Consider the following 19031-nt stretch of genomic DNA (forward strand, 5'->3'; position numbering starts at 1 on the left):
TCATTGTTAGTTTATTGATGTCCATTCACATCACTCAATTGACATAAAATAAAATATGTCCATAATGACAAACATATATACAAATCGCCGACGAAAGAAGTACCAATTGCACTGACAAAAATACAGAAACACCAACGGAAGTAGAATTATTTACAATATTAACATGTGTTAAAGGGACATTCCTGTGTTTGCTGCAATGTTTAAAATGTTATCGACTAACAGACTTTTTAGCGATTGTAATTACATATCAAAAACATTTTTTCTGCATAAAATATTAGTGGCTGTATATTAAACGTGTTTCTGGATATTTGTACTAGGTTAAATTTCATTTTATTTCCTAATTTGTTTTTTCGTACGTACGAAATTATTTGAAGACAAAACCAAGTTTGGGATTCTTACAAATATTAAGACGATCAGAAACACATTGAATATACAGACACGGATATTCTAAACACGAAAATATATTTAATATGTAAGTTTAATCGTAGAAATATTTTATTAATCAAAAACATCTTACAAAGCAGCAAGCTCGGGAATGTTCCTTTACGTCCTCTTTTTATTTGAGACAATTTTGAAACCACAGACAACGTACAGTTACTTCAAACCTTCAAACGAGAGATACATACGTGTGGAATCATAATCTACAATAACTCTAGGGTCCATTTTACTTGGGAACGAGACTTTTCCATTATCGTTATAGATCATGAATATAGGTGCCGTGCAGTCAGCGGTGTACCACCACGCCACGTTGTGCCTCTGTGCGCACCCATCCAGATCATTCCCGACAGCACTGAAAGGTCGTCCATTCATCGCAGCCAGCCCGTCTTGTCCTCCAGTCACAGACAGATAGTCTAGACGATATCTCTCGCTCGCTGATGCCAGAGTGAAGTTGTGGTAGTAGGATGTTACCTTGGAAACGGGTGTGTTGCGGATCATAACTACTTTTAGAGTATAGTAGCCTTGACTCGTCGCAATATGGATGCTCTCTAATCCTCCGTTCGTATAGCCTGGCAAATCGAATTGAACTTTGTATTCGTCAAAGGTTTTGTCCAGCGGGAAATTAGCGGTTTCGAAATGGGATGGTAAAACTTTGAGGAAGAAAATGTTACCACTGATGCAAAACACAGTGAATGGGGGATGACCACCTCGCTGAATCCAGGTATTGCCATAAACACTTACACCAGATTCGGCACAGTCTGAAAATAAACACGTGTCAACAATAACATTTCTTGAAACTTCATGTATCTTAAATCATAATTAAAAACATACTGCGTCTGTGTTGACCAATTTCATCTTTTTCAGATTCTAATTAAATGTATCCATAGTAAATACTTCCCGTCAGTTGGCCCACTGGGCTATTTCTCGTTCCAGCCAGTGCACCACGACTGGTATACCAAAGGCCGTGGCATGTGTTATCCTGTCTGTGGAATGGTGCATATAATAGATCCCTTGCTACTAATGGGAAAATGTAGCGGGTTTCCTCTCTCTAAGACAACATGTAAAAATCGAATGTTTGACATCCAATAGCCAATGATTAATAAATCAATGTGCTCTAGTGGAGTTGGTAAACAAAACAAACACACAAGAAGATATTATTAAAAAAAGAACTGACGTGACAAAATCGTTTGGCATTGAGTTTATATAATTATAAGATATATAACTGCCTACGTCTCGTGTAACACTGGTTCTTACCATAGTACAAATTGTCCCATAGATAGTCATGTAACACTGGTTCTTACCATAGTACAGCCTGTCCCATAGATAGTCAAGTAACACTGGTTCTTACCATAGTACAACCTGACACACAGATAGTCGTGTAACACTGGTTCTTACCATAGTACAGCCTGTCACACAGATAGTCATGTAACACTGGTTCTTACCATACTACAGCCTGTCACATAGATAGTCATGTAACACTGGTTCTTACCATAGTATACCCTGACACACAGATAGTCGTGTAACACTGGTTCTTACCATAGTAAACCCTGACACACAGATAGTCGTGTAACACTGGTTCTTACCATAGTATAGCCTATCCCATAGATAGTCAGGTAACACTGGTTTTTACCATAGTACAGCCTGTCACATAGATAGTCATGTAACACTGGTTCTTACAATAGTACAATCTCTTGCGTAGATAATCGTGTAACACTGGTTCTTACCATAGTATAGCCTGTCCCATACATAGTCGTGTAATACTGGTTCTTACCATAGTACAGCCTGTCCCATAGATAATCGTGTAACACTGGTTCTTACCATAGCACAGCCTGTCCCATAGATAGTCGTGTAATACTGATTCTTACCATAGTACAGCCTGTCCCATAGATAGTCGTGTAACACTTGTTCTTACCATAGTACAGCCTGTCCCATAGATAGTCGTGTAACACTGGTTCTTACCATAGTACAGCCTGTCCCATAGATAGTCGTGTAACACTGGTTCTTACCATAGTATAGCCTGTCCCATAGATAGTCGTGTAACTCTGGTTCTTACCATAGTATAGCCTGTCCCATAGATAGTCAGGTAACACTGGTTTTTACCATAGTACAGCCTGTCACATAGATAGTCATGTAACACTGGTTCTTACAATAGTACAATCTCTTGCGTAGATAATCGTGTAACACTGGTTCTTACCATAGTATAGCCTGTCCCATACATAGTCGTGTAATACTGGTTCTTACCATAGTACAGCCTGTCCCATAGATAATCGTGTAACACTGGTTCTTACCATAGCACAGCCTGTCCCATAGATAGTCGTGTAATACTGATTCTTACCATAGTACAGCCTGTCCCATAGATAGTCGTGTAACACTTGTTCTTACCATAGTACAGCCTGTCCCATAGATAGTCGTGTAACACTGGTTCTTACCATAGTACAGCCTGTCCCATAGATAGTCGTGTAACACTGGTTCTTACCATAGTACAGCCTGTCCCATTGATAGTCGTGTAACACTGGTTCTTACCATAGTATAGCCTGTCCCATAGATAGTCGTGTAACACTGGTTCTTACCATAGTATAGCCTGTCCCATAGATAGTCAGGTAACACTGGTTTTTACCATAGTACAGCCTGTCACATAGATAGTCATGTAACACTGGTTCTTACAATAGTACAATCTCTTGCGTAGATAATCGTGTAACACTGGTTCTTACCATAGTATAGCCTGTCCCATACATAGTCGTGTAATACTGGTTCTTACCATAGTACAGCCTGTCCCACAGATAGTCGTGTAACACTGGTTCTTACCATAGTACAGCCTGTCCCATAGATAGTCGTGTAACACTGGTTCTTACCATAGTACAGCCTGTCCCATAGATAGTCGTGTAACACTGGTTCTTACCATAGTACAGCCTGTCCCATAGATAGTCGTGTAACACTGGTTCTTACCATAGTACAGCCTATCCCATAGATAGTCATGTAACACTTCCTCTTACCATAGTACAGCCTATCCCATGGATAGTCATGTAACACTGGTTCTTACCATAGTACAACCTCTCGCGTAGATAATCGTGTAACACTGGTTCTTACCATAGTACAGCCTGTCACATAGATAGTCATGTAACACTGGCTCTTACTATAGTACAGCCTCTCACAGGGATAATCATGTAACACTGGCTCTTACTATAGTACAGCCTCTCACATAGATAGTCATGTAACACTGGTTCTTACCATAGTACAGGGTTCGAACTTGAAGATCGCCCGATCGCCCCTGGCGACTGAAAGCGACGACGGGCGACTGAAAACCCACAGTAAGGTTGCCCGCCTGGCGACCGATTTTTTAAAATATTTTTTTTTAAATCAAGAATTAATAAATAAATAAAAGTACAGCTATGTAGTCTACTTTGCACCATGAAAAAGTGTAGGTCTGCTTTTACATATAAACATATGCCCAATATAAGAATAGGTGTAAGGTAAGTTAAGTGACATGTAAAAGTGGACACGCCATAGATTGTATCCACTGAACATTATATTTTAGGTTTTTTTTTTTATTATTATTATTTCATTGAGATGGGGTGGGGTATTATTTATTTAAAGAGTGGGTTGGTTGAGTGCAGGAAAATACTCAAAATAAATGTTTTCTCTTATAATCTGTAGCAATATTGTTGTTTTTTTAGAAAATATTATTCTGGCAAGTGAAAATAGAACCGGGCAAGCGAAAGTGCTGTCACCACTTGCCCGGATGGCAACTCAAAAAAACGTTAAGCGCAGACACTGATAGTACAACCTCTCGCGTAGATAATCGTGTAACGCTGGTTCTTACCATAGTACAGCCAGTCACATAGATAGTCATGTAATACTGGTTCTTACCATAGTACAGCCTCACATAGATAGTCATGTAACACTGGTTCTTACCATAGTACAACCTGTCACATAGATAGTCATGTAACACTGGTTCTTACCATAGTACAACCTGTCACATAGACAGTCATGTAACACTGGTTCTTACCATAGTACAGCCTGTCACATAGATAGTCATGTAACACTGGTTCTTACCATAGTACAGCCTGTCACATAGATAGTCATGTAACACTGGTTCTTACCATAGTACAACCTGTCACATAGACAGTCATGTAACACTGGTTCTTACCATAGTACAGCCTGTCACATAGATAGTCATGTAACACTGGTTCTTACCATAGTACAACCTCTCACATAGATAGTCATGTAACACTGGTTCTTACCATAGTACAGCCTGTCACATAGATAGTCATGTAACACTGGTTCTTACCATAGTACAGCCTGTCACATAGATAGTCATGTAACACTGGTTCTTACCATAGTACAACCTGTCACATAGATAGTCATGTAACACTGGTTCTTACCATAGTACAGCCTGTCACATAGATAGTCATGTAACACTGGTTCTTACCATAGTACAACCTCTCACATAGATAGTCATGTAACACTGGTTCTTACCATAGTACAGCCTGTCACATAGATAGTCATGTAACACTGGTTCTTACCATAGTACAGCCTGTCACATAGATAGTCATGTAACACTGGTTCTTACAATAGTACAGCCTGTCACATAGATAGTCATGTAACACTGGTTCTTACCATAGTAGAGCCTCTCGCATAGATAGTCATGTAACACTGGTTCTTACCATAGTACAGCCTCTCACATAGATAGTCATGTAACACTGGTTCTTACCATAGTACAGCCTCTCACATAGATAGTCATGTAACACTGGTTCTTACCATAGTACAACCTCTCACATAGATAGTCATGTAACACTGGTTCTTACCATAGTACAGCCTCTCACATAGATAGTCATGTAACACTGGTTCTTACCATAGTACAGCCTGTCACATAGATAGTCATGTAACACTGGTTCTTACCATAGTACAGCCTGTCACATAGATAGTCATGTAACACTGGTTCTTACCATAGTACAGCCTCTCACATAGATAGTCATGTAACACTGGTTCTTACCATAGTACAACCTGTCACATAGATAGTCGTGTAACACTGGTTCTTACCATAGTACAGCCTCTCGCATAGATAGTCATGTAACACTGGTTCTTACCATAGTACAACCTCTCGCGTAGATAATCGTGTAACATTGGTTCTTACCATAGTACAGCCTGTCCCATAGATAATCATGTAACACTGGTTGTTGAGGTCCAAACATTACATTTACGTAATGTATAGTATATGTGTTTGTTTACTTTGCATGCACGTCTTTGTTTACGTTTATGACGTCATGGTAATTCTGTTACGTCATTCTTTAGGAAACGTTAATTTCTGTCTTTCCAAAAGATGTTTGTTAATTCCAAAAGAATGTGGTACGCCGACAAATACGGTATGTATTACTATTCATAACTTAGTTTAAAATGTTTAAATAAAATATTGCTTAGTCTTATATTAAGGCGAAATAAGCCTATACACGTATATGTATATGTATTAAATGGTATATGTATATAAATGTACATGTATATAAATGGTAGGTGCATTGTATTACTTATATTATACTTATTATATATATATATATATGTATTATACACGTGCTAAGGGTAGATTATTGTTTCATTTCATAGTTGCGACATGCGTGCACTGGATGTTTGTAATGTCATAGAAGTTACGTTGGCTCCTAACAAATACTATGTTTGTATCAATCAATAATAGGCTATTTATAGTATATTTTGTATATTTCAGTCAATCTGTTGCTGTCGGCAAATAAAGTTGTCCGAATTAAAGCTCAGCATTGATGTTCAAATGACGTCCCACACTGGAACCATAGTACAACCTCTCACATAGATAGTCATGTAACACTGGTTAATACCATAGAACAACCTCTCACATAGATAGTCATGTAACACTGGTTCATACCATAGAACAGCCTCACGTAGATGGTTCTGTACTACTGGTTCTTACCATAGTACAACCTCTCACATAGATAGTCATGTAACAATGGTTCATACCATAGTACAACCTCTCACATAGATAGTCATGTAACACTGGTTAATACCATAGAACAACCTCTCACATAGATAGTCATGTAACACTGGTTCATACCATAGAACAGCCTCACGTAGATGGTCATGTAACAATGGTTCATACCATAGTACAACCTCTCACATAGATAGTCATGTAACACTGGTTCATACCATAGAACAGCCTCACGTAGATGGTCATGTAACACTGGTTCTTACCATAGTACAACCCTCACACAGATACTCATGTAACAATGGTTCATACCATAGTACAACCTCTCACATAGATAGTCATGTAACACTGGTTCATACCATAGAACAGCCTCACGTAGATGGTCATGTAACACTGGTTCTTACCATAGTACAACCTCTCACATAGATAGTCATGTAACACTGGTTCTTACCATAGTACAGCCTCTCACATAGATAGTCATGTAACACTGGTTCTTACCATAGTACAGCCTCACATAGATAGTCATGTAACAATGGTACATACCATAGTAGAGCCTGTCACGTAGATGGTCATGTAACACTGGTTCTTACCATAGTACAGCCTGTAACATAGATAGTCGTGTAACACTGGTTCTTACCATAGTACAGCTGCTCACATAGACAGTCATGTAACACTGATTCTTACCATAGTACAGCCTCTCACATAGACAGTCATGTAACACTGGTTCTTACCATAGTACAGCCTCTCACATAGACAGTCATGTAACACTGATTATTACCATAGCACAGCCTCACACATAGACAGTCATGTAACACTGATTCTTACAATAGTAGAACCTCTCACATAGATAGTCATGTAACACTGGTTCTTACCATAGTAGAGCCTCTCACATAGATTGTCATGTAACACTGGTTCTTACAATAGTACAACCTGTAACATAGATAGTCATGTAACATTGGTTCATACTATAGTACAGCCTGTCACGTAGATGGTCATGTAACACTGGTTCATACAATAGTACAGCCTGTCACGTAGATGGTCATGTAACACTGGTTCTTACAATAGTACAGCCTGTCACGTAGATGGTCATGTAACACTGATTCTTACAATAGTACAGCCTCTCACATAGATAGTCATGTAACACTGGTTCTTACAATAGTACAGCCTGTCACGTAGATGGTCATGTAACACAGGTTCTTACCATAGTACAGCTGCTCACATAGACAGTCATATAACTTTGGTTCTTACAATAGTACAGCCTGTCACATAGATAGTCATGTAACACTGGTTCTTACAATAGTACAGCCTTTCACATAGGCAGTCATGTAAGACTGATTCTTACCATAGTACAACCTCTCACATAGACAGTAATGTAACACTGGTTCTTACAATAGTACAGCCTGTCACATAGATAGTCATGTAACACTGGTTCTTACAATAGTACAGCCTTTCACATAGGCAGTCATGTAAGACTGGTTCTTACAATAGTACAGCCTTTAACATAAATAGTCATGTAACACTGATTCTTACCATAGTACAGCCTCTCACATAGGCAGTCATGTAACACTGGTTCTTACCATAGTACACTGCTCACATAGACAGTAATGTAACACTGGTTCTTACCAGCCTCTCAGATAGACAGTCATGTAACACTGGTTCTTACCATAGTACAGCTGCTCACATAGACAGTCATGTAACACTGATTCTTATCATAGTACAGCCTGACACATAGACAGTCATGTAACACTGATTCTTACCATAGTACAGCCTCTCACATAGACAGTCATGTAACACTGATACTTACCATAGTACAGCCTCTCACATAGACAGTCATGTAACACTGATTCTTACCATAGTACAACCTCTCACATAGACAGTAATGTAACACTGGTTCTTACAATAGTACAGCCTCTCACATAGATAGTCATGTAACACTGGTTCTTACCATAGTACAGCCTCACATAGATAGTCATGTAACAATGGTTCATACCATAGTACAGCCTGTCACGTAGATGGTCATGTAACACTGGTTCTTACCATAGTACAGCCTGTAACATAGATAGTCGTGTAACACTGGTTCTTACCATAGTACAGCCTCACATAGATAGTCATGTGACACTGGTTCTTACAACAGTACAGCCTGTCACATAGATAGTCATGTAACACTGATTCTTACCATAGTACAGCCTCTCACATAGACAGTCATGTAACACTGGTTCTTACCATAGTACAGCTGCTCACATAGACAGTCATGTAACACTGGTTCTTACCATAGTACAGCCTCTCACATAGACAGTCATGTAACACTGATTCTTACCATAGTACAGCCTCTCACATAGGCAGTCATGTAACACTGGTTCTTACCATAGTACAGCTGCTCACATAGACAGTCATTTAACACTGATTCTTACCATAGTACAGCCTCTCACATAGACAGTAATGTAACACTGGTTCTTACCAGCCTCTCACATAGACAGTCATGTAACACTGGTTCTTACCATAGTACAGCCTGTCACATAGACAGTCGTGTAACGCTGGTTCTTACCATAGTACAGCCTGTCACATAGACAGTCATGTAACGCTGGTTCTTACCATAGTACAGCCTCTCACATAGACAGTCATGTAACACTGGTTCTTACCATAGTAGAGCCTCTCACATAGATTGTCATGTAACACTGGTTGTTACAATAGTACAACCTGTAACATAGATAGTCATGTAACATTGGTTCATACCATAGTACAGCCTGTCACGTAGATGATCATGTAACACTGGTTCATACCATAGTACAGCCTGTCACGTAGATGGTCATGTAACACTGGTTCTTACAATAGTACAGCCTGTCACGTAGATGGTCATGTAACACTGGTTCTTACAATAGTACAGCCTCTCACATAGATGGTCATGTAACACTGGTTCTTACCATAGTACAGCTGCTCACATAGACAGTCATATAACTTTGGTTCTTACAATAGTACAGCCTTTCACATAGATAGTCATGTAACACTGGTTCTTACAATAGTACAGCCTTTCACATAGGCAGTCATGTAAGACTGGTTCTTACAATAGTACAGCCTTTAACATAAATAGTCATGTAACACTGATTCTTACCATAGTACAGCCTCTCACATAGGCAGTCATGTAACACTGGTTCTTACCATAGTACAGCTGCTCACATAGACAGTAATGTAACACTGGTTCTTACCAGCCTCTCAGATAGACAGTCATGTAACACTGGTTCTTACCATAGTACAGCCTGTCACATAGACAGTCATGTAACACTGGTTCTTACCATAGTACAGCCTCTCACATAGACAGTCATGTAACACTGGTTCTTACCATAGTACAGCCTCTCACATAGATAGTCATGTAACACTGGTTCTTACCATAGTACAGCCTGTCACATAGATAGTCATGTAACACTGGTTCTTACAATAGTACAGCCTCACATACACAGTAGATACTGGTCATGTAACACTGACAGTTCTTACCATAGTACAGCCTCTCACATAGATAGTCATGTAACACTGGTTCTTACCATAGTACAGCCTGTCACATAGATAGTCATGTAACACTGGTTCTTACCATAGTACAGCCTGTAACATAGATAGTCATGTAACACTGGTTCTTACAATAGTACAGCCTCACATAGATAGTCATGTAACACTGGTTCTTACAATAGTACAGCCTGTCACATAGATAGTCATGTAACACTGGTTCTTACAATAGTACAGCCTCTCACATAGATAGTCATGTAACACTGGTTCTTACCATAGTACAGCCTTTCACATAAATAGTCATGTAACACTGATTCTTACCATAGTACAGCCTCTCACATAGACAGTCATGTAACACTGGTTCTTACCATAGTACAGCTGCTCACATAGACAGTCATGTAACACTGATTCTTACCATAGTACAGCCTCTCACATAGACAGTCATGTAACACTGGTTCTTACAATAGCCTCTCACATGTCACGAGATGTCATGTAACACTGGTTCTTACCATAGTACAGCCTGTCACATAGACAGTCATGTAACACTGGTTCTTACCATAGTACAGCCTGTCACATAGACAGTCATGTAACACTGGTTCTTACCATAGTACAGCTGCTCACATACACAGTCATGTAACACTGATTCTTACCATAGTACAGCCTCTCACATAGACAGTCATTTAACACTGATTCTTACCATAGTACAGCCTCTCACATAGACAGTCATGTAACACTGGTTCTTACCATAGTACAGCCTGTCACATAGACAGTCATGTAACACTGGTTCTTACCATAGTACAGCCTGTCACATAGACAGTCATGTAACACTGGTTCTTACAATAGTACAGCCTGTCACATAGACAGTCATGTAACGCTGGTTCTTACCATAGTACAGCCTGTCACATAGACAGTCATGTAACACTGGTTCTTACCATAGTACAGCCTGTCACATAGACAGTCATGTAACACTGATTCTTACCATAGTACAGCCTCTCACATAGACAGTCATTTAACACTGATTCTTACCATAGTACAACCTCTCACATAGATAGTCATGTAACACTGGTTCTTACCATAGTACAGCCTCTCACATAGATAGTCAGTAACACTGGTTCTTACAATAGTACAACCTGTAACATAGATAGTCATGTAACACTGGTTCTTACAATAGTACAGCCTCTCACATAGATAGTCAGTAACACTGGTTCTTGCAATAGTACAGCCTGTCACGTAGATGGTCATGTAACACTGGTACTTACAATAGTACAGCCTGTCCCATAGATAGTCATGTAACACTGGTTCTTACCATAGTACAGCCTTTCACATAAATAGTCATGTAACACTGATTCTTACCATAGTACAGCGTCTGACATAGACAGTCATGTAACACTGGTTCTTACCATAGTGCACCTGCTCACATAGACAGTCATGTAACACTGATTCTTACCATAGTACAGCCTCTCACATAGATTGTCATGTAACACTGGTTCTTACAATAGTACAACCTGTAACATAGATATTCATGTAACACTGGGTCTTACAATAGTACAGCCTCTCACATAGATAGTCAGGTAACACTGGTTCTTACCATAGTACAGCCTGTCACATAGACAGTCATGTAACGCTGGTTCTTACCATAGTACAGCCTCTCACATAGACAGTCATGTAACACTGGTTCTTACCATAGTAGAGCCTCTCACATAGATTGTCATGTAACACTGGTTCTTACCGCAGTACAGCCTTTCACATAAATAGTCATGTAACACTGATTCTTACCATAGTACAGCCTCTCACATAGACAGTCATATAACACTGATTCTTACCATAGTACAGCCTCTCACATAGACAGTAATGTAACACTGGTTCTTACCAGCCTCTCACATAGACAGTCATGTAACACTGGTTCTTACCATAGTACAGCCTGTCACATAGACAGTCGTGTAACGCTGGTTCTTACCATACTACAGCCTGTCACATAGACAGTCATGTAACGCTGGTTCTTACCATAGTACAGCCTGTCACATAGACAGTCATGTAACGCTGGTTCTCACCATAGTACAGCCTGTCACATAGACAGTCATGTAATACTGGTTCTTACCATAGTACAGCGTCTGACATAGACAGTCATGTAACACTTGTTCTTACCATAGTGCACCTGCTCACATAGACAGTCATGTAACACTGATTCTTACCATAGTACAGCCTCTCACATAGATTGTCATGTAACACTGGTTCTTACAATAGTACAACCTGTAACATAGATATTCATGTAACACTGGGTCTTACAATAGTACAGCCTCTCACATAGATAGTCAGGTAACACTGGTTCTTGCAATAGTACAGCCTGTCACTTAGATGGTCATGTAACACTGGTTCTTACAATAGTACAGCATGTCCCATAGATAGTCATGTAACACTGGTTCTTACCATAGTACAGCCTTTCACATAAATAGTCATGTAACACTGATTCTTACCATAGTACAGCCTCTCACATAGACAGTCATATAACACTAGTTCTTACCCTAGTACAGCTGCTCACATAGACAGTCATTTAACACTGATTCTTACCATAGTACAGCCTCTCACATAGACAGTCATGTAACACTGGTTCTTACCAGCCTCTCACATAGACAGTCATGTAACACTGGTTCTTACAACAGTACAACCTGTAAAATAGATAGTCATGTAACACTGGTTCTTACAATAGTACAGCCTCTCACATAGATAGTCATGTAACACTGGTTCTTACAATAGTACAACCTGTAACATAGATAGTCATGTAACACTGTTCATACCATAGTACAGCCTGTCACGTAGATGGTCATGTAACACTGGTTCTTACAATAGTACAGCCTGTCCTATAGATAGTCATGTAACACTGGTTCTTACAATAGTACAGCCTTTCACATAAATAGTCATGTAACACTCGTTCTTACAATAGTACAGCCTTTCACATAAATAGTCATGTAACACTGATTCTTACCATAGTACAGCCTCTCACATAGGCAGTCATGTAACACTGGTTCTTACCATAGTACAGCTGCTCACATAGACAGTCATTTAACACTGATTCTTACCATAGTACAGCCTCTCACATAGACAGTAATGTAACACTGGTTCTTACCAGCCTCTCACATAGACAGTCATGTAACACTGGTTCTTACCACAGTACAGCCTGTCACATAGACAGTCGTGTAATGCTGGTTCTTACCATAGTACAGCCTGTCACATAGACAGTCATGTAACACTGATTCTTACCATAGTACAGCCTCTCACATAGACAGTCATTTAACACTGATTCTTACCACAGTACAACCTCTCACATAGATAGTCATGTAACACTGGTTCTTACCATAGTACAGCCTCTCACATAGATTGTCATGTAACACTGGTTCTTACCATAGTACAGCCTGTAACATAGATAGTCATGTAACACTGGTTCTTACAATAGTACAACCTGTAACATAGATTGTCATGTAACACTGGTTCTTACAATAGTACAACCTGTAACATAGATAGTCATGTAACACTGGTTCTTACAATAGTACAGCCTGTAACATAGATAGTCATGTAACACTGGTTCTTACCATAGTACAGCCTGTAACATAGATAGTCATGTAACACTGGTTCTTACAATAGTACAACCTGTAACATAGATAGTCATGTAACACTGATTCTTACAATAGTACAACCTGTAACATAGATAGTCATGTAACACTGGTTCTTACCATAGTACAGCCTCTCACATAGATTGTCATGTAACACTGGTTCTTACCATAGTACAGCCTCTCACATAGATTGTCATGTAACACTGGTTCTTACCATAGTACAGCCTGTAACATAGATAGTCATGTAACACTGGTTCTTACAATAGTAGAACCTGTAACATAGATAGTCATGTAACACTGGTTCTTACAATAGTACAGCCTCTCACATAGATAGTCAGGTAACACTGGTTCTTGCAATAGTACAGCCTGTCATGTAGATGGTCATGTAACACTGGTTCTTACAATAGTACAGCCTGTCCCATAGACAGTCATGTAACACTGGTTCGTACCACAGTACAGCCCGTCACATAGACAGTCATGTAACACTGGTTCGTACCACAGTACAGCCACTCACATAGACAGTCATGTAACACTGGTTCTTACAACAGTACAGCCTCTCACATAGACATTCATGTAACACTGGTTCTTACAACAGTACAGACTGTCACATAGATAGTCATGTAACACTGATTCTTACCATAGTACAACCTCTCACATAACTCTCCTGTGTACATCTTTGGGCACATGCAATAATGACCGGTTACGTTGGCTGTGCCGCCATTCATACAGAATATCTCCTGAAATAGATAGAGCATACTACGTGAGTGGCCGTTAGATACCATTTATCTTTCAGCGAATTCTTTCAGGACGCGTCTAACGAACGAAAGACGGTTGGAAACTTTATTAAACAATGAGCTCTCAATTTCAAGTTAACTTATAAGTCACAGAGCATTCAATTTCGATCATGCTTATTTCGTTGGATGGTATGGCTGTGACGACCGGGTTACCATCGTGGATCAACCAATCACAAGTTTCAGAGTGAAAGCCAGCGTAAGGTTAAGATGAAAATGATCTACAACGGGTGCTCTTTCATATGAGTATGTAAGGACACATAAATGCCAATATCAAAGCTAATTTGTATTCAAACTGAGCACATGTCCATGTTAAACACAGGCTCATCAGCGGACCGATCAACTGCCACTCGGATATAGGTTTCCTCAGACATGTTTTAGGCGCGTATACACCTGTAACGTTTTCAGTCCAGAAGCTTCCAGTTTTTCTTGAACATTAACGTTAACTATCAAAGGCACAAATTTATCCCTATACAGATAACACACAACTTACTGCTCACGGAACACAACACCTACTGTTCAACATAGACCACACAACCTACTGCTCAACAGACAACACAAAACCTACTGCTCAACAGACAACCTACTGTTCAACAGTCGACACACAGCACACTGTCCAACAGACAATACACGACATACTGTTCAACAGACAACACACGACATACTGTTCAACAGACGACACACGACAAACAACACAAAACCTAATGTTCAACAGACAACAAAAAACCTAATGTTCAACAGATGACACAAAACCTACTATTCAACAGATAACACAAAACCTAATGTTCAACAGATAACACAAAGCAAATTTTCAACAGATGACTCAAAACCTACTGTTGAACAGACAACAAAAAACCTAATGTTCAACAGATAACACAAACCAAATATTCATCAGATAATACAAAACCTGCTGTCCAACAGACAACACACAACCTAATGTTCAACAGAAAACACACAACCCATTGTACAACGCACAACCAACTGTTCCAGAAATGTATTAATACGCCTACCGGAAATAGATATTTGCAGTTGTCGCTGGCGGTGTTATTGTTACAACCTGTCCACGGATAGTTCCTTGACAACGTGCACACCTTACTACCGCCGCTAGAACAGAGATTGGCGGACTTGCACGACTTCTCATTGGCACACCTGACAGCACACTGGTTCACGGATGAAACCTAGAGATAACAATTCACTTAGGACGAGCATGCACATTAAGATACACATACTTTGACATAATTTATCTGTTTTTCTGTTTAGCGGGGACTGGGTGATATTTGAGGGTTGGGAGTAGGGACAATACAAATTCATCTCTTCCTTATTAGTTTGACAGCATGAACGAACGAACGAACAAACAAACAAATAAACGCGGACATTTATTACAAAACTGAACAGAATCTTCAATATATTATCTGTTACCTCAAACTAAACCCCCACGACTACCCTGTTTCAACAATATTAGTATTCATTCTTTTGCTCCTCCCTCTCATCTATTCATCGTCCCCCACTCCTCTCTATCTCCCTCCCTCCCTCCATATCTCTCTCTCTCTCTCTCTCTCTCTCTCTCTCTCTCTCTCTCTCTCTCTCTCTCTCTCTCTCTCTCTCTCTCTCTCTCTCTCCCCCCTCCTTCCTCAATGTCTCCCCTTTCCTCCATCTCTCCCCGTCTCAGAAGCAGCCTCATGCAAATACCGTAACACTTTTTATCCATATTATATGTGAAAGTCATATATTTATAATAATTTATAGCGTTTACCTTGAAGCTGTAAATAAGCTGTTCTGTTGTTTTCTGTTTTCGACAGACCTTCATCAGATGTTCTTTGTAGGCTGGTTCCTGCAGCTGGGCGTGGTTCCTAGCAACCAGAGATAACATCCACACCAAGTGACAAAACAGACTGATGGGAATCATTATCTGAAACAAAATGTTTTTTATATGGTTATTTTTAATGATTAAATATTTTAAATGCGTTTCGTAATTCATGACGTTTGCTACATGTCAGCCAACAGTACATGTGTGACTCCATAATGTTTGGACAAAGAGGGGCCTGGCAGCATCCTGCTGACCTTGGAATTTGTTTATTTTTAACTCCACTGTGACGTTCGTCACCGGAGCTTTTCTAATAACGATTTGCCCGGTGCCCATCCGTCTGTCCGTCCTTGAAATCTAATAGTTTACCGTTTTAATTGAAATGTTCTGAAATGTGGTACAGTGATCCTCTGGGACACCCTCCACAAACTATTTGAGAGATATTTTGGAAATTTCGAAAATTTATTTATTTTTAATGTTTTATTTTTAAATTTGTTTAATTTAAATTGACAATTTGAAAGTCTGTCTTCTCCTAAATGTTTGGTGGCATAGTTCTGAAACATGGTACTATGATTCTGCGACGCATTCTTCATAAACAAGTAGAAAGATATATATATTTAAAACTTTTATTTTGTGCATTTTTATTAAATTTAAACATTTTAAATAAAAATTTAACATTGAATATGAAAACGTCTATCTTCTCCTAGAGTTTTGATTGGATAGTTCTGAAACTTTGTATAGATAATCTAAGTGGCAGTCTTCAAAAATGTAATAGATATTTTTGAAATTGTATTAATTTGTTTTTAATTAAATAGAGAAATTTAACATTGACAATTTAAGTCTATCTTCTACTAGTTTTGATCGAATAGTTCTGAAACTTTGTATTATAATTTTCTGGTTCAATTTTCATAAACTAGTAGAGAGATGTTTTGGTATGTTTGATTTTTTATTACATTTTTAAATATTCTTCCAGTTTTAAATTTTAAAGATTTAAACAGACATTTTACCTCCGTTATGATAATTGTCAGTGGAGCTTTTCTAATACCGATTTATCCAGTGTCGGTCTTTCCGGCGTCTGGCTGTTTTGCTTTGGAGTCTATATTCGTATAGAGTGTAGATTGGATTGATTTGAAATTTGATAATTCTTAAACGTGATATTATAAGGTGGCCGTTGTAAATTAATGAATTATCTACTACCGACAAAATTGAAGACTAAATAGACCACTTGCTATATCTTTTAGTCATAGAATGGTCCATTGCGGGGATTCCAAGCTATAACTCAAGCACTCCAGGCGCGTGCTCTACAGGCCGAGTTGGATCCCGCCCATTGTGTATAAAGATATAACGCATGTGTATATATTATTCAGTTTTATTTCTTTTATCAGTGAAGAATCAAGGAAAACCTGTACCTGCCCGTTCTCGACTAGTTTAAAAGGCATACGCCCAGTATTAATGAAGTTGTTCGTTTCCATCGTGATTCTTTAAACAAGAATTCAAAACGGTTATCGCAACTCGTCATCTATGTACCGTTTAATAATGCAAAACATGAAACATAAAAGAAAAACATTTTAGACAATACTAATAGATATCGAATGAATGAATGAATGAATGAATGAATGTTTAACGACACCCCAGCACGAAAAATACATCGGCTATTGGGTGTCAAACTATGGTAATGCAAATAAATAAAGTGATGATCAACATCAATATAAAAATTCAAGACAAACAAAAACAGTGTAAAGAACTGTGCAAAAACACAAATATCACAGAATTTTACGGATACTGAATTTTACTCAATACTTCAATTTTGTGCTGTATTGGCCATTCTCAAAGAGAATGTTACACCCCTGCACCACGGTGAGGTTACAGCACACGCAGGGGTAATAGATATCGTATTGCCTACATAATAAACCAGGAATCTGTTGTTTGTCTATATCCTACATCCCCTGCGTGTGCTGTAACCTCACCGTGGTGCAGGGGTGTAACATTCTCTTTGAGAATGGCCAATACAGCACAAAATTGAAGTTTTGAGTAAAATTCAGTATCCGTAAAATTCTGTGATATTTGTGTTTTTGCACAGTTCTTTACACTGTTCTTTACACTGTTTTTGTTTAAAACTTGAATTTTTAAATTGATATTGATCATCACTTTATTTATTTGCATTTACCATAGTTTGACACCCAATAGCCGATGTATTTTTCGTGCTGGGGTGTCGTTAAACATTCATTCATTCATATCCTACATACTATATATTAATCTTGTTAGTTCACCTATATATTGTCATGGGGGCAAGAGGTAGCCCCCAGGTAAATCGCTCCCTTGATGCGCGGTCGGTCTGGGATCGATCCCCGTCGATGGGCCCATTCGGCTATTTCTCGTTCCAGCCAGTGCACCACGACTGGTATATCAAAGGCCGTGGTATGTACTACCCTGTCTGTGGGATAGTGCATATAAAAGAACCCTTGCTGCTAATCGAAAAAGAGTAGTCCATGACGTGGCGACAGCGGGTTTCCTCCCTCAATATCTGTGTGGTACTTAACCATATGTCCGACGCCATATAACCGTCCATAAAATGTGTTGATGCGTCGGAAAATAAAACATTTCCTTCCTATATATTGTTACGCGGTTTTGTATTAAATTGATTTCACCTTCAGTGGAACTTTTTTATAGTTGATGAATACAACTTTCTTTTTCCAAGTATCATAAGAAATGATTCTACAATAATTAGTCACCTAAACTGAACTCTGAATGCTCATATTCATTATATTTATATTGTTCAAGAGTTTGGTTTATTGCTTCGTTAACTAAATCTGATAGACAACACCTTTTTAAATTTAGGGTTGTTTTTTTCTTTCCAGTGATCTGCAAGATTTTATGTTTCTCTAAAATCGATAACCTTTTTTTAACTTTAGCATTTCAATGTTTGACAAATAATTTTTTAACTTTAG

General features: G+C 38.8%; 1 protein-coding gene across 1 annotated transcript; it reads right to left on the reverse strand.

Annotated features, from left to right (window-relative positions):
• Positions 1–445: 445 nt before the first annotated feature.
• LOC121381459 lies at positions 446–17555 on the reverse strand. Its single transcript, XM_041510777.1, has 5 exons — positions 17493–17555; positions 16033–16188; positions 15290–15457; positions 14126–14225; positions 446–1196 (listed from the first exon to the last, which is right to left on the reverse strand). The coding sequence occupies exons 1-5, from the start codon at positions 17553–17555 to the stop codon at positions 595–597; spliced, it is 1089 nt and encodes a 362-aa protein (XP_041366711.1). The 3' UTR covers positions 446–594.
• Between the last annotated feature and the right edge of the window lie 1476 nt (positions 17556–19031).

The sequence above is a fragment of the Gigantopelta aegis genome, chromosome 9 (genome assembly GCF_016097555.1).
Source record: "Gigantopelta aegis isolate Gae_Host chromosome 9, Gae_host_genome, whole genome shotgun sequence".
In the NCBI taxonomy this organism is placed as follows: domain Eukaryota; kingdom Metazoa; phylum Mollusca; class Gastropoda; order Neomphalida; family Peltospiridae; genus Gigantopelta; species Gigantopelta aegis.

What these genes read in the sequence shown, in the direction of transcription:
- LOC121381459 (XM_041510777.1), bottom strand. Translation starts at nt 17,555, where the DNA reads ATGGAAACGAACAACTTCATTAATACTGGGCGTATGCCTTTTAAACTA. An exon ending in AACTAGTCGAGAACGGGCAG is followed by an intron (nt 16,189 to 17,492) that starts GTACAGGTTTTC and finishes ATTTTGTTTCAG; the next exon opens with ATAATGATTCCCATCAGTCT. An exon ending in ACTGCAAATATCTATTTCCG is followed by an intron (nt 14,226 to 15,289) that starts GTAGGCGTATTA and finishes TATCTATTTCAG; the next exon opens with GAGATATTCTGTATGAATGG.